This window comes from Anas acuta (assembly GCF_963932015.1).
Source record: "Anas acuta chromosome 2 unlocalized genomic scaffold, bAnaAcu1.1 SUPER_2_unloc_1, whole genome shotgun sequence".
NCBI classification, from domain to species: domain Eukaryota; kingdom Metazoa; phylum Chordata; class Aves; order Anseriformes; family Anatidae; genus Anas; species Anas acuta.
This window is the reverse complement of record NW_027075980.1, coordinates 481,901-504,652: the sequence shown is the minus strand read 5'-3', so window position 1 is coordinate 504,652 and position 22,752 is coordinate 481,901. Positions and strand designations below refer to the sequence as shown.

Here is a 22,752-nt window from a genome sequence, read left to right as displayed (position 1 = left end):
GACGGGGGGAGCAGCCAATCAGTGGCGGGGAGGGGCGGGGCGAGCGGCACCGCCCGGGACGGGAGGGGGGGGGCACCGGGAGCGGGGGGGGCGGCACCGGGAGGGGAGGGGAGGGGGGGGGGCACCGGAAGCGGGGGGGGGGCACCGGGGGGGGGAAGGGCACTGGGAAAGGGGGGGGGGCGGCGCCGCCCGGAGCCCGTTGGGGCCTCTCCGGTGCCTCCCGGTGCCCCCCGGTCCCCAACCACCAGGCCCCGAGGACCCCCGGGGAGCCCCGGGCCCCCCCCCCCCGGTGCCTCCTCCCCCCCCCCCCAGCCCAGCCCCGCCCCTCCCCGCCCCCCCCCCGTACCGGAACCGCGCTCCCCGTGAGCGGCGGAAGTGGCGGCGGCGGCGGCGGCGATGGCTCTGCCCGGTGCCCCCTCCCCCGGCCCGGCCGCGGCCCCCCCCCGCGCTGCCGCCGCCGCCCCCCCCCCCCCACGGTGCTGATGTCGGTGCGCGTGGCCCTGGAGCAGCCCCCCCGCCGCCCGCCGCCCCCCGCCGCCCTGCTCCGCCTGCAGCTCAGCCTCCAGCCGCAGCCCCCCCCCGCGCGGCGCCGCTTCCGCCTCGGGCTGAGGACGGCGGAGGAGGCCGGGGGCGCGGTGAGAAACGGGGGGGGCGGGGGGGGAACGGGGGGAGCGGGGGAGTAACGGGGGGTAAGGGGGAGGGGGGGTTGGGAGAGGGACGGGGGTGTCCTCGGTGCCCGGGTCCTGCAGTGCCCGGTGCCCCCGGTGCCCGGTTACCGGTGCCCGGTACCCAAATCCCAGTGCCCGGTGTCCCGGTTCCCCAGTGTCCCCGATCCCTGGTGCCCGGTTCCCGGTGCCCAGTTCCCAATTCCTCATCCGCTGGTGCCCAATTCCTGGTGCCTGGTGCCTGATTCCCACTGCCCGATTCCCAGTGCCCGATTCCCAGTGTCCGGTACCCAATTCCCAGTGCTCGGTGTCCCAGTTCCCCAGTGTCCCCGATCCCTGGTTCCCAGTGCCTGGTTCCCGATTCCTCGTCCCCCGGTGCCCAATTCCTGGTGCCTGGTGCCCAGTTACTAATAACCAGTGCCCGGTGTCCCTGGTTCCCCAGTGCCTGATTCTCAGTGCCTGATCCCCGGTGCCCAATTCCCAGTGCCCGATTCCCGATGCCAGGTACCTGATTCCCAGTGCTCGGTGTCTTGGTGTCCCAGTTCCCCAGTGCCTGATCCCCAGTGCCCAATCACCAGTGCCCGCTGCCCAATTCCCAGTGCTTAGTGTCCCAGTTCCCCAGTGTCCCCAATCCGTGGTGCCCGGTGCCCTGTTCCTTGTCCCCCAGTGCCCAATTCCTGATACCTGGTGCCTGGTTCCCGGTGCCCGGTTCCTTGGTTCCCCAGTGTCCCCAGTGCCTAGTTCCTGATTCCTGGTGCCTGCTTCCCTAGTTCCCAGTTCCCGGTGCCCAGTGGTGGTGCCCGGCCCTTGTGGGGCTGCAGGGAGCCGGCAGCAGCAGAGCCCCCGCTGTGCCCCCCAGGGGTGGTGCGGGGATGGAGCCCCCCGCGCCCCTCATGGGCACCGTGCCCATGCCCAGCCGGTCCCCCGGTGCCCGGTGGTGCGCTCAGGCCCCGTCCCCTGTGGTCCTTGCTGCCCGGTGCAGCACCGAGCACGGCCGCGGGCTTTCGGTGCCTCCTCGGGGCTGCCAAACCCCCCCGGTGACTCCCCCACTCCTCACGGGGAGCAGGTTCGGGGATACCTCCTGCCCCGGGGTGCCGGTGCTGTGGGTGCAGGCGTCGGCCACCAAAACGGGCGTTCGGCTGCTGGAAATGGGAACCAAAAGGGCAGGGGGCAACCCGGACCCTCACATGTCCCGGGGCTGCCCCCGGGTGTGTGCCAGGGAGGGAATCGCCCCCCAGGACCCCCGGTCTGAGGGCAGGGTCTCAGGACACGGGGCTGCTTTGTGAGCCGGGGACAGTGCCTCGTGTGGGGTCAGCATTTGGGGCTCGTCCCCACGTCCCCCGTGCCGCAGGGTTTGTCCCTTCACGGGGCGCATTGCGCACACACAGGGTGCCTTCCTCCTGCCGTGACCCCCCCCCTGCCGCTCTGCTCCCCCCCCCAGAGCATCGCCGAGTACGACCTGAAGGACATCTCCTACACCGTCAGGAGCCCCACGTGCCACGAGCTGGTGGTTGTCGGCGCCCTGGACGAGCCGATGGTCTTCAACTTCGAGGAGGAGCGGGAGGCGCAGAAGTGGTGGACGATCGTCAGCAGCTCCCTGCGGGAGGTGCAGAAAGGTCGGTGCCGGCTCCTGGGGGGGGGGCACGGGGACACGGACAGCTCCCGGGGGGGTTCGTGTGTGCCCAGTGCTCCGTTCCTGGCGCCTGGAGGGGCACAATTTTAATATTTGTTATTTTAATATTGTTCCAAATGATTGGGGTGTGCGCCCCACCAGCTTTGGGGAGGGGTGCCATGCTCCTGGGGGGGGGCTGGAACCCTCTGGGGGGCTCTGGGGGGCTTCACAGGCTCTGGGCACAGAAGCACGCCGTGTTCGGAGCCTGAAGGAACTCAGGACCCGTTTGTGGTGTGGAGCACCCGGGGGGCAAGGGGGGCACACGAGGCAGGGCGCTGGGCTGGGAAGGGGGCAGCCCCGGTGGGGCTGGGGGGCGCAGAGCCTCCCCCCCTGCATCAGGGCAGCCCCGTGCCCTAAGGAGAGCAGCAGGGGACAGGGGGCTGCCCCCGGGATGGGCTTATCCAACCCAAACCTCCCCTGGCACAAATTTAGCCCATTCCCCCTCGTCCTGTCCCCAGGGATGTGGGAGAACAGCCCGCCCCCCCCTCGCTGCAGCCTCCTTTAAGGTACCTGTACCAATGCCCCCCTGCTCTTCCCCCAGCCTCGGACAGCAGCTCGCTGCCCCCCCAGGCCTCGTCCCTGCCCGCGGCAGCCGGGGGCAGCTCCGCAGAGGGGGATCCGGAGGAAGCTTTGTTCTCGGAGCTCTCCAGGAAAGGTATTTGAGAGGTTTTGTGGCTCCTGACACATGCCAGGAGATGAGGGCTCCTCTCCAGGTCCATCCGCTCCCCACTCCGGGCCAACAGTTTTGGGTTCAAAGCCCAAATCCCATGGGATGGAGCTCGCTGTGGGGCGGGGGCTGCGCATCCCGGCTCTCCGGGGGCTCCAGAAACCCCCCGTGGGGCTCCCACCCGTGGTTCTCCGGCCGTGCACCACCGGGCTCTGCCCATGGGCAGCCCCACGAGCACCGTGCATCCGAGGAGCCTCTGCGGAGCTCCTGCTGCTCACCAGGTCCCTGGTGCCGTGTGGGGCTGTGCCGTGGGGCTGTGCCATGGGGCTGTGCCGTGTGGGGCTGTGCCGTGCAGTGCCGGTGGTGGCTGCAGGGCTGTCCCTCCTGTCCCCGCAGAGGACCTGGCGCTGCAGCTGGCTCAGGCCATCGAGGACGGTGACGAGGAGGCGGCCGCGCAGTGCGCCGTGGCCCTGGCTCGCCAGCAGGCCACCCTCAGCATCCTGCTGAAGGACTCCAACTACCCCCCCGACGACATCAGGTGAGCCCCGCTGGCCCTGTGCTCGTGCCCCTCCGCGTCCCCTCCTGGTGACGAGGCCAGGGGTGGGGGTTCTGGGCCAAAAGGGGGCAGATTTGGATGGTTTAAGGCAGAAATTCTGCGTGGTGAGGGGGGCGAGGACCTGGAGCAGGCTGCCCTGGGAAGTGGTGCCCCCATCCTTATCCCATAGCTTAGGGATATGGTTTAGTGGGGGCTGTTAGGGTCAGGTCAGAGGTTGGACTCGATGAGGTCTCTTCCAACCTCGAAATTCTGGGATTCTGGGATTCTGGGATCCTGGGAGGTGTTGGTGGGGGGGAGCTGCTCCAGCTCATGGCCAGGGTCAGGCTGGGTGAGCCAGAGCAGCCTTCTCAGGACGTTGGGTGGAAAGTTTCGGGCTGTGGTGTGAGCGAGGCAGCGGGGAGGTGAGCACTGCAGAGATAAGGAGTGTTTGTTCTCGTGTCCGGGAGCAGATAAGCTGGGAGGCCGAGGGGATTTAGGGAGATTTCAGGCAGGTGGAAGGGAAGATTTTTTCACACCGTGTCTGAGCCCGTTGTGGAAACGGTTGGCACAGCTGTGTGGAGGCTCCAAAAAGAGAGAGATTGACAGAGAGTGAACGAAATTGGGGGAAAACAAATCCCACCGGCGTGCACGTGGCGGGGGGCTCCGGGCTCGGAGCCATCAGGTGTCCCAGCCCCGAGCCGGGGGGGCGTCCTCTAACAGCCCCTGATCTCTGCTCCAGCATGAACGTGGGCGTGGAGGACGCGACGTCGTCTGCCAGCATCGTCCTCAGGGTCCAGCCCCACACTACAATCGCGACGCTCAAGCAGCAGGTACGGAGCCAGCAGGGCGCGGGGCAGGGGCTCGGGGCGCGGAGCCCCAGGAAGGGTCCTGGAGAGCCCCCTGTGCTGGGGGCGCGGTGGGTTTATCTCTGCGCTTCTCCCCCCCCCCCAGGTGTTCCAGGATTACGGCTTCCACCCCCTGGTGCAGCGCTGGATCATCGGGCAGTGCCTGTGCGTGGACGAGCGGACGGTTTCGTCCTACGGCATCCGCAGGGACGGGGACACGGCCTTCCTCTACCTGCTGTCGGCCAAGAGGGCCGAGCTGACGCGGCAGCGCTACGAGGAGGACCAGGCACAGCTCCTGCTCAACTCCATCGCCGCGCTCGGCGACGGTGCCGCGGCCGGGGAGCAGCGCCAGTACAACACCCTGCCCAGCGCGTCCCCCAGGAAAGGTCCGGGTGCTGCGCCCGTCCCCAGGAGGGGCAGCCCGGATCCTGCCCAAATCCTACCCAAATCCTGCCCAAACCCTCCCTAATCCTAAATCCTATCCTAAATCCTCCCTGCCTTCACGCAGCGTGTGGTCTGCTGGTGCCAGACCGTGTGGGAGGGAGGGTTTGGGGCGCTGCTGTCACCTCTGCACGTGCGGCCCCAAATGGGGAATTTGGTGCTCTCCTGGCCCCGGGTCCTCGCTCAGATCTTGCCGTGCCGGTGCTGAGGGGCTGAGCGGCCCCTTTGGTGCTGAGCAGAGCCGGGCTCTGGGTGCAGATCCCTCGGCCTCAGGAGCACACCGCGTGTCCGTGCTCTCTGTGCCGAGCTCATCGGGGGGGCTCTGCCCCTCTCCGTGCCGCGGCCGTGACGCGCCCGTGTCCCCGTCTCTCCTGCAGCGTGGGGGAGCGACCCCGGCAGGAAGATGGACATCGGTGAGATCAGCCAGCACCTGGACACCATGCAGATCGGAGACCTCGTCAGCAACCCCTCGGCGTCCGCTGCCACCTCCCTGCCCTCGCCGGTGCAGGTGGGTGGCCCTGAGCCCCCCGAGCCCTCCGTCCCCTGCACGCTGTTCTGGGGGGTGGCCACCCTCCAGTTTCGTTCCCCTCTCCTTTCCAATGCGCTTTTCCCAGCTCCTCACCTCCTCCTTGTTCTCTGCAGGCGGGCTGGTCGTGCCCCAAGTGCACCTTCATCAACAAGCCCACGCGGCCGGGCTGCGAGATGTGCAGCACAGACCGCCCGGAGGACTACGTGGTGCCCTGCAGCTACAAGCCCGACGAAACGGAGCTCTGGAGGATCCAGCAGGAGCAGGAGGGGATCCTGCAGTACCAACAGGTACCGGGGCCCACGGCCCAGCCCGGGGGGCAGCCGCTCTCCCCCTGTGCCCCTGCCGGGCAGGATTTGTCCCTGGCAGGGCTGGAAGGCGTCTCGTGGGCGAGCGGATCCTGCGCCGTGCTGGGAGTGGGCACAAAACCACGGGTGGCAGCAAAAAGGGGCTGCTGCAGCCCCTAAATCATCCCCTGGTGGGGCAGGCAATGCCTGCTGCTGTGCGCCGTGCCCGGTGCCGTGCCGTGTTGTGAGCGTGGTGTGCTCTGCTGTCTGCTGGGGGTGGTCACTGCTGGCCCCACTGCTGTGCCGCCACCTCACGGGGCTCTGACCAGTGTCACCAGCGCTTGTGGCTACCCAAAAAATGGGTGGCAGCTTCGGGCAGGGCAGGGCAGGGTCCCAGGATGGTGCTGCTGCTTCCTCTTGCCTCCTTGTGCAGCAAGGAGCTGTCGGGCTGCGCTGTCTCTGCTGGGAGTTAATTTCCTGCAGGCGCCGTAGAATCGCGCGTGGGGCTCTGCTGGGAGCCCCCACCCCATCGTGGGGGCGCGCTGCGGGGCGCGGGGGGCACCCGGCTCAGCCACTGACCAAAACCTTCTCTTCTTTCTTTTTTCTCTGGTGCTGGGACCCCGCTAGGAAAAGGGAAGGAGAGAGGATGGCTCAGCTGCGCACTGCGTCTTGGGCTCGGGTTCCTTGGATGACTTCATCCACCTGTCCTCCGAATTCTGCTAGCCGCCCCGTGCCCGGCCGACCCGGATGCCCCCTCCCGCCCCCCCCGGCCAGGGCCCAGTGCCCGCCGTGCCACCCAAGGGTCCGGGCTGCGGCCACGGCACCTCCCCGCCGTGAGAGGCCAGAGCTGGGGAGCGCGGGGTCCTGCCCCACGCAGGGGCTGGGCTCCCCTGGGAGCAGGGAGCACCAGGGGCTGGGGGCCTCGATTGTAGGGCTGAACGCTGCAGGGAGGGGGCACAGCCATGGGGGGGGCTCTGTGGGCTGTGAACCCGGCCCCCGCCAGCCCCCTGGGGCTGTGCCAGGCGAGGGGAGCCTTGGTGTGCCGAGGGGAGCTTTGGTGTGCCAAGGGCAGCCTTGGTGTGCCAAGGGAAACCTTGGTGTGCCATCGGGGCTCTGCTTTGCCCTTGGCCACCCAGTTCTCCCCCCAAACACAGCCCCCCCCCCCACCAGCAGCCCCCTCGGGCTCTCCTGGGGGCTGAGCCCCCTCTGGAGTGGTGCTGGCTGGAGGCGAGCGTGGCCGTGCTGGTGCCACGTCCCCTGCGTGAGGGCTTCAGGGCAGAGGCAGCAGCACCGGGGGAAGCGCTCGGGGCCGCGGGGGCTCGGGGGAGCCGCGTGCCAGGACCCCGAGGAGCCGTGGTGGCCCTGGGGTGGGAGCTGGAGGGGGTCAGGGCAGCAGGGCCAGCCCCCAGCCCTGCAGCGCTCACCGCCCCGTGTTGCACAGGGAATTTGGTGTTTCCAGGTTGTTTTTTGTGTTCAGAAACCTCCCCCAGCCGCGCGGGTCGGGGCTCACCCCGGGGGCTGGGCTCTCAGGGAAGGACGAGCCCCCCCAGCCCCATGCGTGACCGTGCTGCAGGGGCGCAGAGGACCCCTCCCCTCATTAAAGCCTTACCCCCACCAGCGCCGCTGTGCCCTCTGCTTGCGCCGCCGTCACTGATGGGCTGCCCATGGGGGGGGGCTGCTGTTCTGGCGGGGTTTCATGGAATTAAATGTTAGAGGAGGCGGTGGGGGCTTGCTTGGGGGGCTGCACAGGAGCAGGGGCAATGGGGCCATCCTGAGCTGCCTGCACCAGGGCAGGGCTGGGGCTGGGGCAGCCCCCGTGCGCACAGAAATGCTGAGTGAAGGGGTTTGGGGCTGCGGGGCCGGGCACGGTGCGGGGACACGGAGCTGCTGGGGTGGCTGCGGGGGTCCCATGGGGGTCCTGGGGCTGGAGCAGCTCCGCCATGGGGCTGTCTGAGGGCTGGGGGTGCTGGGCATGGGCAGGAGAAGGCTCTGGGGGGGCCTCCTGGTGGGCTGCGAGTGCCCAAGGGGGCTGCAGGAGAGCTGGGGGGGGGTCCCTTTGTGGGACCGTGGGGACAGGGGGTGGCATTAAATGGTCTTTAGGGTCCCTTCTAACCCAAGCCATTCTGTGACAGGACGGGGGGGGTGGTTTTAAGCCAAAAGAGGGGGGATTGGAGTAGGCAGAGGGAAGAAATCCTTCTTGCTGAGAAGGGCCCAGAGGATCTGGGGGGGGGTCCCAGCCCCGGCAGTGTTAACGTCGGGCTGGATGGGGCTGGGGGCAGCCTAATGGGGTGGGGGACATCCCTGCCCGTGGCTGGGGCTGGAGGGGGTGGGCTGTGAGGGCCCCTCGGACCCAAACTGCTCGGTGGGTCTGCATCGTTTGGGTGGGGAGATGGGGGTCCCACGGCCTCCCCATGAGCAGGGGCAAAGCAGGGGCACCCAGTGCTGGCAGAGGGGACCTGGGGGGGGCTCAGGGGGCTCGGTGGGGACCGTGTCCGGGTGGGGGGGCCGCTCTCACCCATCCCCTCCCTGCCCGCAGGCGCTGGAGGCCGAGCGGCTGCGGAACTTCCAGCAGCTGCTGCAGCTGGAGGAGGAGGTGCTGGTGCCCAACCGCGAGGCGCTCGAGTGCCGCATCTGCTACCAGCAGGTGCCCCCCGGGCAGGGCGTGCTGCTGCGAGAGTGCCTGCACAACTTCTGCAGGTAGCGGGGGGCCGAGCGGTGCTTGGGGGGGGTCCAGCAGCCCCCCACCCTGGTGCTGATGGTGTGCCCGTCCCCCCCAGGGACTGCCTGCGCCAGGTCATCAACTACAGCGAGGAGCCCGAGGTTGGCTGCCCCTTCCGCGACGACTCCTACGCCTGCAGCAGCCACCTGCAGGAGCGCGAGATCCGGGCGGTGAGTGGTGCCCGTGGGCAGCACCGGGGTGCCCGTGGGTTTGGGGGGGCTGCGTCCTGACCCTGCCCCATTTCTGCAGCTGGTGACCCCGGAGGAGTACCGGCGCTTCCTGGAGCGGGGGCTGGCGCTGGCGGAGCGGCGCACGCGGAACAGCTTCCACTGCCAGAGCAGCGACTGCCGCGGCTGGTGCATCTACGAGGACTCGGTCAACGAATTCCGCTGCCCCATCTGCCAGGCCCTCAACTGCCTGCTCTGCAAGGTGAGCGGGGGGCGGGCGGCCCGGACCACCCCCCCAATTCGGTGCCATGCACTGGGGAGGGGGCTGAGCGCTGCCCCTTTGCTCCCATCCCACCCCTCCCCAGGCCTGGTGCCGTGCCATGCGCTGGGGAGGGGGCTCCATGCCATGCACTGGGGAGGGGGCTCCGTGCCATGCACCGGGGAGGGGGCTGAGCGCTGCCCCTTTTTTTCCAACCCCCCCCAGGCCATCCACGAGGGGAAGAACTGCCGGCAGTACCAGGACGACCTCCAGCTCCGGGCGCAGAACGACGCGGCCGCCCGGCAGACCAGCGACATGCTGCAGGTGGGAGCACCCCGGGGTGCTGGGGTGGATGGGGAGGGGGTGTGGGGGGCTCGTCCTCACCTCCCTGACTGCATCCTTGCTCCCCCCCCCAGACCCTGGTGCAGCTCGGGGAGGCCATGCACTGCCCCACGTGCCACATCATCGTGCAGAAGAAGGACGGCTGCGACTGGATCCGCTGCACCGTGTGCCAGACCGAGATCTGCTGGGTGACCAAGGGGCCGCGCTGGGGGCCGGGGGTAAGCACGCCCCCCCCCCCCCCTTCCCTGCACACCCCATCCCAGCTCACGGTCCCCATCCCTGGGCACCGCAGGGCCTGGGGGCTCAGGGCTGGGTGCTTTGGGCCCCCCTGTGACCCCCTCTCCTCTCCTCTCCTCCCCACCAGGGTCCCGGGGACACCAGTGGCGGGTGCCGCTGCAACGTCAACGGGCAGAGGTGCCACCCCCGCTGCCAAAACTGCCACTGAGCCCCCGCCTGGCCCAGCCCCTGGGGGTCGGGGGGGGCTCCGAGCAGCCGGGCAGGATCCAAGCTCCTCACCCCGGGGACGGCCCCAGGGGCACCGGAGCTGGCGCACGGCCCCAGCAGGGCCCAGAGACGCTCCTGGTCGCAGGGGTGGCCCCAGGGCCACGTCCCCACGGGGGCTGGGGGCAGCCAGGGATGGACAGGAGGGATTTAGGGCCGGGGGGGAGCAGGGGGGGCCAGGCCCCACAGGGCCTCCCCGCAGCCTCTGCAGGCAGCCGAGCTCCGTGGGGGGGAGTGGCGCGTCCTGGAGGTGCAGGGCATCCTAATAAAGCCGTGTGTGGTGACATCCTAACGGGGCTCTGTGACACCCCAATAAAGCGGTGTGACACCCTAACGAGGCTCTGTGTGACACCCCAATAAAGCTGTGTGTGGTGTGACACCCCAATAAAGCTGTGTGACATCCTAACGGGGCTCTGTGACACCCCAATAAAGCTGTGTGCGGTGTGACACCCTAATGGAGCTCTGTGACACCCCAATAAAGCTGTGTGCGGTGTGACACCCTAACGGGGCTCTGTGTGACACCCCAATAAAGCTGTGTGTGGTGTGACACCCCAATAAAGCTGTGTGACATCCTAACGGGGCTCTGTGACACCCCAATAAAGCTGTGTGCGGTGTGACACCCTAATGGAGCTCTGTGACACCCCAATAAAGCTGTGTGCGGTGTGACACCCTAACGGGGCTCTGTGTGACACCCCAATAAAGCTGTGTGTGGTGTGACACCCCAATAAAGCTGTGTGACATCCTAACGGGGCTCTGTGACACCCCAATAAAGCTGTGTGCGGTGTGACACCCTAATGGAGCTCTGTGACACCCCAATAAAGCTGTGTGCGGTGTGACACCCTAACGGGGCTCTGTGTGACACCCCAATAAAGCTGTGTGTGGTGTGACACCCCAATAAAGCTGTGTGACATCCTAACGGGGCTCTGTGACACCCCAATAAAGCTGTGTGCGGTGTGACACCCTAACGGGGCTCTGTGACACCCCAATAAAGCCCCGTGCCGTGGTGTCCCCCCCTCCAGCCCTCTCCCAGCAGCGGGGACGGGCACGATGCGCACAGCCGCTCACCCCACATCACGCACAGCCCAGACACCTCCCAGCTGGCAATTTAATTTTATTTCCACGTCCCCCAGCCCCCCCGCAGGCACCGTTCCCCCCACCCCAGCCCCGGCCAGCAGTGCCCGCCGTTAAATAACCGAGCTGCCGTGCGCGCGGGGAGCACGCGGTGCCCGCGGCGCCCTCCTCCCCGTGCCCCCGAGGGGCTGCGGGGTGGAGGTGGGGGCACCCCTTTGCCCCCCCCCACTATTTGGGAGGCCGGTAGACCATTTTCCTGCTCTTCAGAACAGACCACTTGTGGCGCTTCAAGTAGTAGGTGAGGGATATCAGCAGGCTGGAGATCATCAGCATCTGGGGGATGGAAAGCGTCGAGCGCTCTGCCCCACGGGGCCCCCGCTGCCCTGCGCGGCTTTTGGGGCAGTGCCCCTCCCCGGGGGGGCTTCCCCCCCCCACCCAGCCCCCAGGCACCCACCTTCAAGCCCATCCGTTTGCGGTGGTCGTGCTCCGGCTCCGCCGCCCACCGCAGGAAGGTGCAGACGTCCTTGGCGATCTGCGACATGGTGGCCGGGGTGCCTGGGGGGGGAGGAGGGGGCTCAGCACCCCCCCTGCGGGCCGGCTCCGCGCCCCCCTCCCCTCCCCTTCTTACCGTCATCGAACTCCAGGATCTCGTTGTAGATGGGGGGGGCCATGCCGATGGCCTGTCCCGGGAAGTAGGGGTTGTAGTGCAGCCCCTCGCGCACCGAGACGCCGGCCGGGGGGTCGCAGTACCCGGTGAGGAGGGAGAAGACGTAATCCTCCCCCCCGTGCCTGCAACGGGAACCCCGGGACATCGGCATCAGGATATGGGGACCCCAGGACCAGGATATGGGGACCTCACGATCAGGATATGGGGACCCCAGGACCAGGATATGGGGACCCCAGGATCAGGATATGGGGACCCCAGAATCGGGATATGGGGACCCCAGAATCGGGATATGGGGACCCCAGAATCGGGATACGGGGACCCCAGGATCAGGATACGGAGACCCCAGGTTCAGGATATGGGGACCCCAGGATCAGGATATGGGGACCCCAGAATCGGGATACGGGGACCCCAGAATCGGGATATGGGGACCCCAGAATCGGGATACGGGGACCCCAGGATCAGGATACGGAGACCCCAGGTTCAGGATATGGGGACCCCGCGTGGGGGCGGCGGTGCCGGGGTCCCCCCTTTGCCTCCAGGGCTCCGTGTGGGTCCGGACCCCCCCGAGCCGAGCCCCCTCGGCCCCTTACCGGGCGTTGACGATGTAGCTGAGGTCGGGGGGCAGCGCCCCGTTGTTGGCGGCTCTGGCGGCCTCGGGGTTGGGGTAAGGTTTGGGGAAATAATCGGAGATTTTGCCGGGGCGCGTGAACATCTCCCCGTTCTCATCTGGGCCGTCCAGCACCTCCACCTGCGGGCAGGGGGGGGGCGCTGAGCCGCGGGGGGGTGGGTGTGGGTAGGGGGGGGGTGTGGGTGGGGGTCCGGGGGGGTCGCTCACCTCCTCGGCCAGCGCCTTGGCCTCCTCCTCGGTGTGTGTGACGCCGATGAGGTTGCGGAAGGCCAGGTACTCCATGCTGTGGCAGGCCGAGCACACCTGCTTGTACACCTGGTAGCCGCGCCGCACGCTGCGGGGGGGGGGGGAGTGCTCAGTGCCACGGCCAAGCCGGGACCCCCCCCCCCCGGAACCCCTCTGGGAGCCCCCCCGGACCTCCCCAGGAGCTCCCAGACCCTTCTTGGCCCCCCCAGTCCCCCTGTGAACCGCTGGAGCCCTCCCCTAGACCCCTCCAGGAGCCCCCCCAGACCCTTCCTGGTCCCCCCAGGACCCCCCCGGACCTCTCTGGGAGCCCCCCCAGACCTCCTCAGCAGCCCCCAGACCCTTCTTGGTCCCCCCGATCCCCTGTGACCCCCCAGAATCCTACCCTAGACCCCCCCAGGAGCCTCCCCTGGACCCCTCCTGGTCCCCCCCAGTTCCCCTGGGACCCCCCTGAGTCCTTCCCTAGACCCCCCCAGACCTCCCAGTGCCCTTTCCCTGAACCCCCAGGTCCCTCCCAGCCCCCCTCACCCCGGGACCCCTCCAGGACCTCTCTGGTCTCCCCCAGGGACCCCTTTGGGCCACCCCCCTCACCCCTCCCGGGTCCCCCCCCAGCTCCCCGTGACCCCTCTGGGTCCCCCGGACCCCTCCTGGTCCCCCTGGGGCCCCCTTGAGTCCTCCCCTAGACCCCTCCAGGACCTCTCTGGTCTCCCTCTGGACCCCCCTGGTACCTCCTGCCCCCCCCCGGGACCCCTCCAGAACCCCTCTGGTCTGTCCCCCTCACCCCTTACAGACCCCTCCCGGGTCCCCCAGGTCCCCCTCCTCATCCCCCCAGTACCCCCCCGTACCCCACCCGGTCCTTCTGGTCCCCTACCCCCCTGCGACCCCTCCTGGATCCCCCCAGCTCCCCCCGTACCCCATCTGGCCCCCCCCAGCCCCCTCCCCATCCCCCTACAACCCCCCCCAGCCCCCCCCCAAGACCTCCCCTTGCTCCCCCCCGGTTCTCCCCGGTGCCCCCCCGCACCTGCCGTGGTCCAGCGCTGCGAGCAGCCCCCCGTGGCTCCAGGGGAAGCTGGGGGGGTGCATCTCCAGCTCCCCGGCGCTCAGCGCCCCGTACAGGGCCAGCGCCGTCCCCCCCCCCGCCACCAGCGCCCCCAGCGCCACCGCCACCGCCCTGCCGCGGGGCCGCCCCCACGAGGAAACGGAGCGAGCCTGGAGGGGGGGGGGGGGGGAACCGTTACCGGGACGGGACTGGGCCGCCCTTGCCCCCCCCCGGTGTCCCCAACCCTCCCCGGTCCCCCCCCGGTGATCCCCCCCGGTGTCCCCCAACCCCCCCCGGTTCCTCCCCCGGTGCCCCCCCGGCCCCCGGTTTTCCTCCCGGTGCCCCCCAACCCTCCCCGGTTCCCCCCCCGGCCCCCTCCCAGTGCCCCCCAACCCTCCCGGTTGCCCCCCCAGCCTCCAGTTCCCCTCCCGGTGCCCCCCCAACCCTCCCGGTCCCCCCTCCCCCGGTCCCCGGTCCCCCTCCCGGTCCCCCCCAACCCCCTCCCGGTTCCCTCCCGGTGCCCCCCCCGTCCCCGGTTCCCCTCCCGGTGCCCCCCAACCCCCTCCCGGTGCCCCCCCCGGTCCCCGGTTCCCCTCCCGGTGTCCCCCAACCCTCCCCGATCCCCCCCCCGGTACCCCCCCCCCCAGTCTCACCCCGACGGGCGCCGCCCGGGGTCTCGGTGCCAGCAGGAGGCGCCCCCCATGCCCGAGGGGGAGGCGCCGCAGCCCCGCCGCCCCCGCCGCAGCCCCAGAGCCCCCCGAGCCCCCACCGCCACCGCCGCCATCTCGGCCCCGCTCCGCCCGCCCCGAGGTCGAGGGGACGCCGCGGGCCCGCCCCGGACGCGACGCGAGCAGGAAGGGGAGGAACGGGGCGGGACGGGGGGGGGGCAGGGCCCCGGGGGGGGGCCGCGTTTATTGGGGACGGGGGCGGGGACAAGAACGGGACCGGACCGGGGGCACCGGGACAAAACCGGGGGGACCGGGACCAGGGGTACCGAGACCGGACCGGGGGGGGGCACCGGCACCGGGGCAGAACCAGAGGGAACTGGCACTGGGGGGCACTGGGACAGGAGCAGAGGGAACTGGTACTGGACTGGGGGAACTGGGAAGGCACCAGGGGCACCAGCATCACGGGGCACCAGGATAAGACCAGGGGGTACTGGGATGGGACTGGGGAAACTGGCACAGGGCAGAACCGGCACCAGACTGGGGGCACTGGGGGGAACCGGCACCAGACTGGGGGCACTGGGGGGAACCAGCACCAAGGGGGACCGAGAGCAGACCAGGGGGTACCAGCACCGGGGGTACAGGGACAGGACTGGGGGGACCAGAGGGTACCAGCACCGGGGAGAACTGGGACAGGACTGGGGGCATGGGGAGTACTGACACTGGAGGGAACTGGGAGGAACTGGGACAGGACTGGGGACATCGGGACTGTGTGAAGCGGGCACCCGCCAGTGCTTCCCAGGGGCTGAGCCTGCTCCAAGACACCCCCACTGCCCCCCCCCTTGTCCGTGTGTCTGCGTCCATCTGTCCGTGTGTCCATCTGTCCGTGTGTCCTCCATCCGTCCGTCTGTCTGTCAGTCTGTCCCAGGGTCCCAGGCTGTCTGTCCGTGTGTCCATCCGTCCGTGTGTCCATCTGTGTGTCCGTCCATCCCCAATGTGCCGGTATCTGTCCATCTGTCCGTGCCCACGTGTCCGTCCATCTGCGTGTCTGTGTCCGTCCGTCCGTCTGTCCGTGTGTCCATCCACGTCCGTCTGTCCGTCCGTCCCCGTCCGTCCGTCCCCGCGCCCTCACTTCCAGCAGAGCACGTTCCAGAGCAGCAGCCAGCAGGGGTATGTGAGCAGCGCGAGGAAGGGGAAGGGGAGGGCCCCGTAGAGGTGGTGCTGCAGCAGCCCCTCGGCCAGCGCCTGCAGGAAGAGCTGCCAGCCCTCCGCCAGCCCCGCCGGCCGCTCCTCCAGCTCGCGGTGCAGGAAGATGCCGAGCAGCAGCGTCACCGCCGGCGTCGACAGCACCAGCAGCGCCGCCAGCACCGGCCTGAAACCGAGAGGAGAGCGCTCAGCGGGGGGCTGGGACCCTCCCCGTCCCACCCCGCGGGACCCCAACTCACCGGGGGCCGGTGGGACGCACGGCGGCGGCGGCCGGGACCATGGTGACGGCCAGGAGGAAGCCCAGGGAGAAGTTGAGGAGCGCGGCGCAGCTCAGCTGGGCGGCCAGGTACAGCAGCGCCAGCAGCTTCAGCGTCATCCAGCCACGGTCGCTTCCCCCCCCCGGCAGCGCCCTGCGGGCAGTGAAAGGGGTTCAGCCCCACGGCGCCCCACAACCACCCCACGGCTCCCCATGGCCACCTCATTACCCCACGGCCACACCATGGCCACCCCATGGCACCCCATCACCCCACTGCACCCCATGGCCACCCCGTGGCCATCCCATGGTGCCCCACGGCCACCCCACGGCACCCCACGACCACCCCACAACCACCCCGTGGCACCCCATGGCCACCCCACGGCCACTCCATCACCCCACAGCCACCCCACGACCACCCACAGCCACCCCACAGCACCCCACGGCCACCCCATGGCACCCCACAGCCACCCCATGGCTACCCCATGGCACCCCACAGCCACCCTACAGCTACCCCACGGCCACCCCATGGCACCCCACAGACACCCCATCACCCCATGGCCACCCCACGGCCATCCCATGGCGCCCCACGGCCACCCTACGCCACCCCATGGCGCCCCACGGCGCCCCACAGCCACCCCACGGCCACCCCATGGCACCCCACGGCCACCCCATCACCCCATGGCACCCCACAGCGCCCCATGGCCACCCCATGACCCCATTGCCACCCCACAGCTACCCCATCACCCCATGGCGCCCCACAGCCACCCCATGGCTCCCCACAGCCACCCTGTGGCACCCCATGGCCATCCCATGACACCCCACAGCCACCCCATCACTCCATGGCGCCCCACGGCCACGCTGTGCCACCCCACGGCCGCCCCACAGCCACCCCGTGACACCCCACAACCACCCACAGCCACCCCGTGGCACCCCACAGCCGCCCCATGACCACCCACAGCCACCCCACGGCGCCCCACGGCCACCCCATCACCCCATGGCACCCCATGGCCACCCCACAACCACCCCACAGCCACCCCGTGGCACCCCACGGCCACCCCCTGACCTGTGCGCGCTGTGGGGCAGCGCCATGCCGGCCACGTAGATGGCGATGAGGGTGAGCACCACGGCCTCGGCCTCGGAGACGGGGAAGTGCTGGGTGGCCACGCGCTGCCCCAGCACCGGCAGCAGGTAGAGGGCGAGCCCGGCGGCGTGGCACACCACCAGCGGCGGCACCAGCGCCAGCAGCCCCGGCCGCGGCTCCTGCGGGACGGGGCAGCCTCAGGGAACCCAGCCACAAAGGGGCTGCTGCGGGGAGGGAAGGGAGGGGGAGAAAAAGAAGGGAAAAGGGGGGGGGGACACGCAACGCAGAAGACCCCTGACCTCCACCATGGCGTGGGCAGCGCCCTGGTCCCCGTCCCACAGCCGCTCGGCCGCGGTCGCCTCACATTTGTTGAGCTGCATCCAAAGGTCCAGGGCCTGGGCACGAAGTCAGGGAAACGAAGGGAGCTGCTCCAGCCCCCAGACCCCCTCCCACAGCCCCCAGACCCCTCCCACAGCCCCCAGACCCCCCTCCCACAGCCCCCAGACCCCCTCCCGCAGCCCCCAGACCCCCTCCCGCAGCCCCCAGACCCCTCCCGCAGCCCCCAGACCCCCTCCCACAGCCCCCAGACCCCTCCCGCAGCCCCCAGACCCCCTCCCGCAGCCCCCAGACCCCTCCCGCAGCCCCCAGACCCCCTCCCGCAGCCCCCAGACCCCCTCCCGCAGCCCCCAGACCCCCTCCCGCAGCCCCCAGACCCCCTCCCGCAGCCCCCAGACCCCTCCCCCAGCCCCCAGACCCCCTCCCCCAGCCCCAGACCCCCTCCCGCAGCCCCCAGACCCCCTCCCACAGCCCCCAGACCCCCTCCCGCAGCCCCCCAAGGACTCATCCTGGGTCCCCCCCCGCCCCCCCCAGCAAGGATATCTTGAGGACGAGGACGAGGATGAGGAGGCCGAAGGCCGGCATGTAGACGCCGATGGAGACGAAGCGGGACAGCGAGGGCAGCAGGTAGAAGAAATAGGACTGGTGCAGGCGCTCCAGCAGGTTGTTGAGCTTCCGGAACATTCCCTCCAGCGTCCTGCAGGGCCTGGCCTCAGCGCGAAGCCCCCAAACCCCCGGCACCCCCCCCCCCAAGCCCCCCGGCCCCCCACTCACTTGCCCACGGTGGTCATGTCGTACTTGTACTGTCGGAAGCTGTTGATGCCGCGCACGGTGATGGCCTCGATGTGGTAGCGGAGGAAGAGGCCGTGGTCGCCCTGGGGCTGCCCCGAGCTCTGCTTCAGCACCATCAGCAGCAGCGTCTGCAGGCTGTGCCCGTAGGCGGACAGCGAGTCCCAGTCCGAGCGCTGCAGCTGCGGGGGGGCCGTGTTGGAAAGGGGGCGTGGGGACCCCCGGCACCGCCACCACCGTGCCACCACCACCACCACCACCGCCACCTCACCTTGCCCTGGATGGTGCAGAGCAGCCCGTTCTTCTGGCAGAAGGCGTGGAAGAGGTTGAGCAGGTCGAGGTTGGGGAGCTGCCCGTTCAGCCCCTCCAGCGCCACGTCGAAGCTGGTGACCACGTCGCTGCTCAGCTCCAGCGCCACGGCCGCCTGGATGGCCCCCGCGCGGCCCAGAGCCCCCGACGAACGCACCTCTGCGGGCACCGGGCGCTCAGTGCTATCATTGGGGGGGGGGGCTCCAGGGGATGCAGCCCCCAGCCCCCCCTCGGCCTCCCCCGGCCTTACCGGTGACGTTGACGTCGTGGTAGGCCTCCAGCCAGGCCTCCATGCCCAGCAGGTCGTGCTCGTTGACCAGGAAGATGATGTCCTTGGCCCAGTAGATCTGGCCTGAGCGCAGGCGTCAGCCACGGGGTGCAGGAGCCCCCCGGGGGGGCTTTGTGCACCCCCCAAAGCACAAGGATGGGCTCACCTCGGAAGTAGGCGGCCAGGGCCAGCATCAGCCCCACGGCCTGGCTGTTTTGGGGGCCGTCGCTGCAGGGCACGCTGAGCACCAGGGACTCGGTGCTGGCCGCCCGCGGCGCCCGCAGGATCCCGTAGACGTTGGTGCCCTTCACCATCTGGGGGGGGGGACACGGGGCCGGGCTGAGCCGAGGGGACCCCAGCCCCAACCCCAGAGCGACCCCCAAACGCTTCAGCACCCCCGGCTCGGGGACGGGACCAAGCCCCTGGGGAGCCCGTCCCCGTCCCCATGCCCTCTGGGTGCAGACCCTCTCCCTGACCCCCCCCCCAAATCCCATCCCCGCAGCCCCACAAAGCCCCCCCCAGCTCTCCTGCAGCCCCCTTGGGCACTCGCAGCCCACCGGGAAGCCCCCCCGGAGCCTTCTCCAGCCCATGCCCAGCACCCCCAGCCCCCAGCCGGCCCCATGGTGGAGCTGCTCCAGCCCCGGGACCCCCTCGCCCCCAGCCCCACTGCTGCTGGTGTTGCAAAGGGGGGGGGGGTCCTGGGCCCCCAGCCCACGGTGCTGCTCATGCCCAAGCCCTGTCCACCCTTGTCCCCAGGTCCCTTTCCTTTTTTTCCTACACCCAGACCCTCCTGGCCGCCCGCCGCACCCCGGCACCCCCCCGTGCAGCCCCCACGGAGCCCCCGCAGCCCCCCCCCCACCCCGTGGGCAGGACCCCCACTCACGTATCGCTCGCGGCTCTCGTCGGGGAAGGGCAGGGTGCGGGCGAAGGGCTGCGCGTACACCTCCAGCCCCAGGCCCCACATCGTCCTCTGCAGCCAGGCCACGGGGATGCCCCTGCGGAGAGCCGGGACGGAGCCGTGGGGACCCCAGACCCTGAGCTGTAGCTTGGGGGGGGGGTTAAGCAGGGTGGGGGTGTCCCTGTTTGTGTCCCCCCCCCCCTCACCCTGCCTTCTTCTTCTGCGCGGCGAAGTCGCGGCCGTAGGCGAGGGCGCGCTCCCCGTGCGGGAACTGCTCCTCTACCATGGTGGAGCCCATGGCGTTCTCCGACATGTAGGTGCGCGGCGCCAGGGGGGGCAGCGCCATGGCCAGGAACCAGCACAGCCCCCCCACGTAGCTCAGCACGCTGCGGGGGGGGGGGGCCATCAGGGCCACGGGACACCCCCCCAATAGGGTTCAGGACCCCCACCCAATAGGGTTCGGGACCCCCCCATGGGTTTGGGACCCCCCCAATAGGGTTCGGGATCCCCCCCCAATAGGGTTTGGGACCCCCCCATGGGTTCGGGACCCCCCCCAATAGGGCTCGGGACCCCTCCCATGGGGTTCAGGACCCCCCCATGGGTTTGGGACCCCTCCCAATAGGATCTGGGGATCCCCCCCATGGGTGTGGGACCCCCCCCCAGGGGTTTGGGACACCCCCCCAATAGGGTTTGGGACCCCCCCCCGCCAATAGGGTTTGGGACCCCCCCCCAATAGGATTTGGGACCCTCCCCCAATAGGGTTTGGGACTCCCCCCCCAATAGGGTTCGGGACCCCCCCCCAATAGGGTTCGGGACCCCCCCCCAGGGCCGGCACTCACCAGAGGGGGGTGTTGAGGCGCACCACGAGGCGGGACAGCGCCCGCCGGCACTGGGGGTCTGACAGCAGCCCCATGGCTGGGGGGGGGGGGGGAGCAACCAAGGGGGTCCTCACAGGCCCCGGGGCTGCCCCCAGAACCCCCCCCCCCCGCCCCGGTGACCCCTGGGCACCCCCAGAGGATTCACGGCCCCGTGCCCAAGCACAGTTTGTGCCCCATGGATGCAGCCGCCCCATAAGCAACCCCCAGCCCCCTGCTCACCCCACAGCCCCCAACCCCAACCCCCAGGGGCCCCATATCTGCCCCCCACGCACCCCACGGCTCCCACACCTACCAAACACCCCCAGCCCCAATACCTGCCCCCATGCACCCCCAGACCCAATACCTGCCCCCCACACCCCCCATGGTGCCCGACCTGCCCCACAAGCACCCCACCACCCCCATACCAGCCCCCATGCGCCCCCAGCCCCCATACCTGAGCCCCCAGCCCCCATACCTGCCCCACATGCACCCCCAGCCCCCATACCTGAGCCCCCCCCCCCCCAGTGCCCATACCTGCCCCCCAAGCACCCCACTGCCCCCATACCTGCCCCCTGTGCACCCCCATACCTGAACCCCCAGCCCCCAAACCTGCCCCCCACACCCCCTCCAGCCCCCACACCTTCCCCCCCCCAGCCCCCATATCTGCCCCACACACACCCCACCACCCCCATACCTGCCCCCTGTGCACCCCCAGCCCCCACACCTTCCCCCCCCCAGCCCCCATATCTGCCCCACACACACCCCACCACCCCCATACCTGCCCCCTGTGCACCCCCAGCCCCCACACCTGCCCCCCACGGCCCCCCCAGCCCCTGTACCCGCCCCCAGCCCCCGAACCTGCCCTAAACCCACCCCCCCCGCCCCCATTACCCCCCCCGTGTGCCCCCCAGCCCCTACACCCGGCCCCACGCCCCCCATGGCTCCCGTTCCTGCCCCCCCCACGTCCCCCCTATGCCCCCCCCCCATGACCCCGGTACCTGCCCCCCCACCCCTATAACCCCCCCCCCCGGTGCTGCCCCCCCGCCCCGCGCCCACCTCCGGGTCCCGCCGCCCGGCGAGCTCCGTGCGCCCCGCCCCGCGCATGCGCCGCTGGGGGGGGGGGGGGGGGGGGAAGCCCCGGGGGGGCGGTGACGAGGGGGGGGCTTGTGAAGGGGCGGGGCCTTAAGGGGGAGGGGCCTTAAGGGGGAGGGGCCGTGCGGGGGGGGGAGGGCAGCGGTTGTGTAACGGGGGTGCGGGGAGGGGCACGGGGCTGGGGGCGGGCAACGGGGGTGCAAGGCGGGGGGGGGGAGCAAGGGGCTGAGCACTGGGGGGGTGTGGGGGGTGTGCAAGGCACTGGGGGTGTGCAATGGGTGTGTAAGGAGCCGTGTGCAAGGGGGGGCACGTGGCTGGGGGTGTGCAATGGGGTTGTGCTATGGGGTGTGCAATGGGTGTGCAAGGTGGGGGCAGTGTGTGTGTGAGCAAGGAGCTGAGCAGCAGGGGTGTATGGGGGGGGTGCAATGAGTGTGCAAAGCAGGGGGGTGTGCAAGGAGCTGTGTGCTGGGGGGGCATGGGGCTGGGGGCGTGCAATGGGGGTGTGCAAGGCGGGGGGCAGTGTGCGTGTGAGCAAGGAGCTGAGCAGCAGGGGTACAGCAAGAGGGGGTGTGCAAGGACCCATGTGCTGGGGGGGCATGGGGCTGGGGGCGTGCAATGGGGCTGTGCTATGGGGTGTGCAACGGGTGTGCAAGGCGGGGGGCAGTGTGTGTGTGAGCAAGGAGCTGGGCACCGGGGTGTGGGGGGTGTGCAAGGAGTGTGCAAAGCAGGGGTGTGTGCAAGGAGCCGTGTGCAAGGGGGGGTATGGGGCTGGGGGTGTGCAATGGGGCTGTGCTATGGGGTGTGCAACAGGGGTGTGCAAGGTGGGGGGCAGTGTGTGTGTGAGCAAGGGGCTGAGCACCGGTGGTACAGGGGGGTGTGCAAGGCAGGGGGGTGTGCAAGGAGCCATGGCACAGGGGGAGCAGGGGGGTGGGTGTGCAATGGGGCTGGGTGTGCAATGGGGCTGGGGGTGCAATGGGGCCGGGCGTGCAATGGGGCTGGGGGTGCAATGTGGCCGTGCAAGGCACCGTGCCCTGCAGGTGGCCGTGCCGGGTGGGGGGGGGGGGGGGGGGGGGGCTCACCAAGGGCCCGGAGCCCTGGCACCAGGAACGGGGTCTGGGGGCTGCTCCGGGGGGGTCCCCAAACCCCTGGGGTGCAGCTGGGCACGGCTGGGGGCTGCCTGGTGGGGTGGGGGGGGGACACAGAGGAGCTCCCAGCCTGGGGACACATCACTGGGGGGGGGACACACATCACTGGGGGGGGGCACACCCCCTCCCTCCCTCCCCCCATCCATTTTCGCCCCTTCCCCATTTTTCAGCACCCGAATCCCGCAGCAGAACGGCTCAGTGGGGGTCACCCCAACAGCTCCATGGGGACACAGGGGGGGGTCCCAATCTCCACAGGGACATGGGGACACGGGGGGGGGTCCCAATCTCCATGGGGACATGGGGGGGGTCCCCATCTCCACGGTGACACAGGGGGGGGTCCCAGTCTCCACAGGGACACAGGGGGGGTCCCAATCTCCATGGGGACACGGGGACGGTCCCAGTCTCCACGGGGACACGGGGACGGTCCCCATCTCCGCGGTGACACGGGGAGGTCCCCATCTCCCACCCACATCCCCTCAGCACCCCGAATCAGGCGACACAGCGTCGAGCTCCGTCACCATCCTTTATTGTCCCCCCCCCGTCCCTCAGGCCCCCAGCAGCGCGGTGACGTCCCGC

General features: G+C 70.1%; 3 protein-coding genes across 5 annotated transcripts; 1 reads left to right on the top strand and 2 right to left on the bottom strand.

Annotated features, from left to right (window-relative positions):
* The first annotated feature begins 150 nt into the window (after positions 1-150).
* On the top strand, positions 151-10,546 carry SHARPIN (SHANK associated RH domain interactor). 3 transcript variants are annotated; one of them, XR_011091499.1, is made up of 15 exons: positions 151-635; positions 2,107-2,281; positions 2,879-2,992; positions 3,401-3,542; positions 4,279-4,369; positions 4,491-4,770; positions 5,203-5,333; positions 5,468-5,641; positions 8,175-8,335; positions 8,416-8,527; positions 8,607-8,786; positions 9,009-9,107; positions 9,200-9,343; positions 9,490-9,876; positions 10,087-10,546. XR_011091499.1 is itself a non-coding variant. In XM_068668094.1 (14 exons), exons 1-14 carry the CDS (start codon positions 483-485, stop codon positions 9,568-9,570), a joined length of 2,037 nt encoding a protein of 678 aa, XP_068524195.1. In that variant the 5' UTR covers positions 151-482; the 3' UTR covers positions 9,571-10,036. The 3 variants fall into 3 exon arrangements, 1 of the variants encoding a protein (XP_068524195.1); XR_011091498.1 differs by having other exon boundaries at positions 9,490-10,018; positions 10,087-10,149; XM_068668094.1 differs by lacking the exon at positions 10,087-10,546 and having other exon boundaries at positions 9,490-10,036.
* Positions 10,547-10,719: 173 nt separating this feature from the next.
* On the bottom strand, positions 10,720-14,061 carry CYC1 (cytochrome c1). The gene is made up of 7 exons (XM_068668097.1): positions 13,928-14,061; positions 13,257-13,444; positions 12,200-12,326; positions 11,955-12,112; positions 11,326-11,486; positions 11,152-11,252; positions 10,720-11,030 (listed from the first exon to the last, which is right to left on the bottom strand). The coding sequence occupies exons 2-7, from the start codon at positions 13,316-13,318 to the stop codon at positions 10,926-10,928; spliced, it is 714 nt and encodes a 237-aa protein (XP_068524198.1). The 5' UTR covers positions 13,319-13,444; positions 13,928-14,061; the 3' UTR covers positions 10,720-10,925.
* Positions 14,062-14,153: 92 nt separating this feature from the next.
* On the bottom strand, positions 14,154-21,058 carry GPAA1 (glycosylphosphatidylinositol anchor attachment 1). The gene is made up of 13 exons (XM_068668095.1): positions 20,996-21,058; positions 19,922-19,997; positions 19,289-19,468; positions 19,068-19,179; positions 18,351-18,498; positions 18,167-18,268; positions 17,879-18,075; positions 17,593-17,789; positions 17,364-17,515; positions 16,782-16,879; positions 16,465-16,661; positions 15,385-15,555; positions 14,154-15,311 (listed from the first exon to the last, which is right to left on the bottom strand). Exons 2-13 carry the CDS (start codon positions 19,993-19,995, stop codon positions 15,068-15,070), a joined length of 1,872 nt encoding a protein of 623 aa, XP_068524196.1. The 5' UTR covers positions 19,996-19,997; positions 20,996-21,058; the 3' UTR covers positions 14,154-15,067.
* Between the last annotated feature and the right edge of the window lie 1,694 nt (positions 21,059-22,752).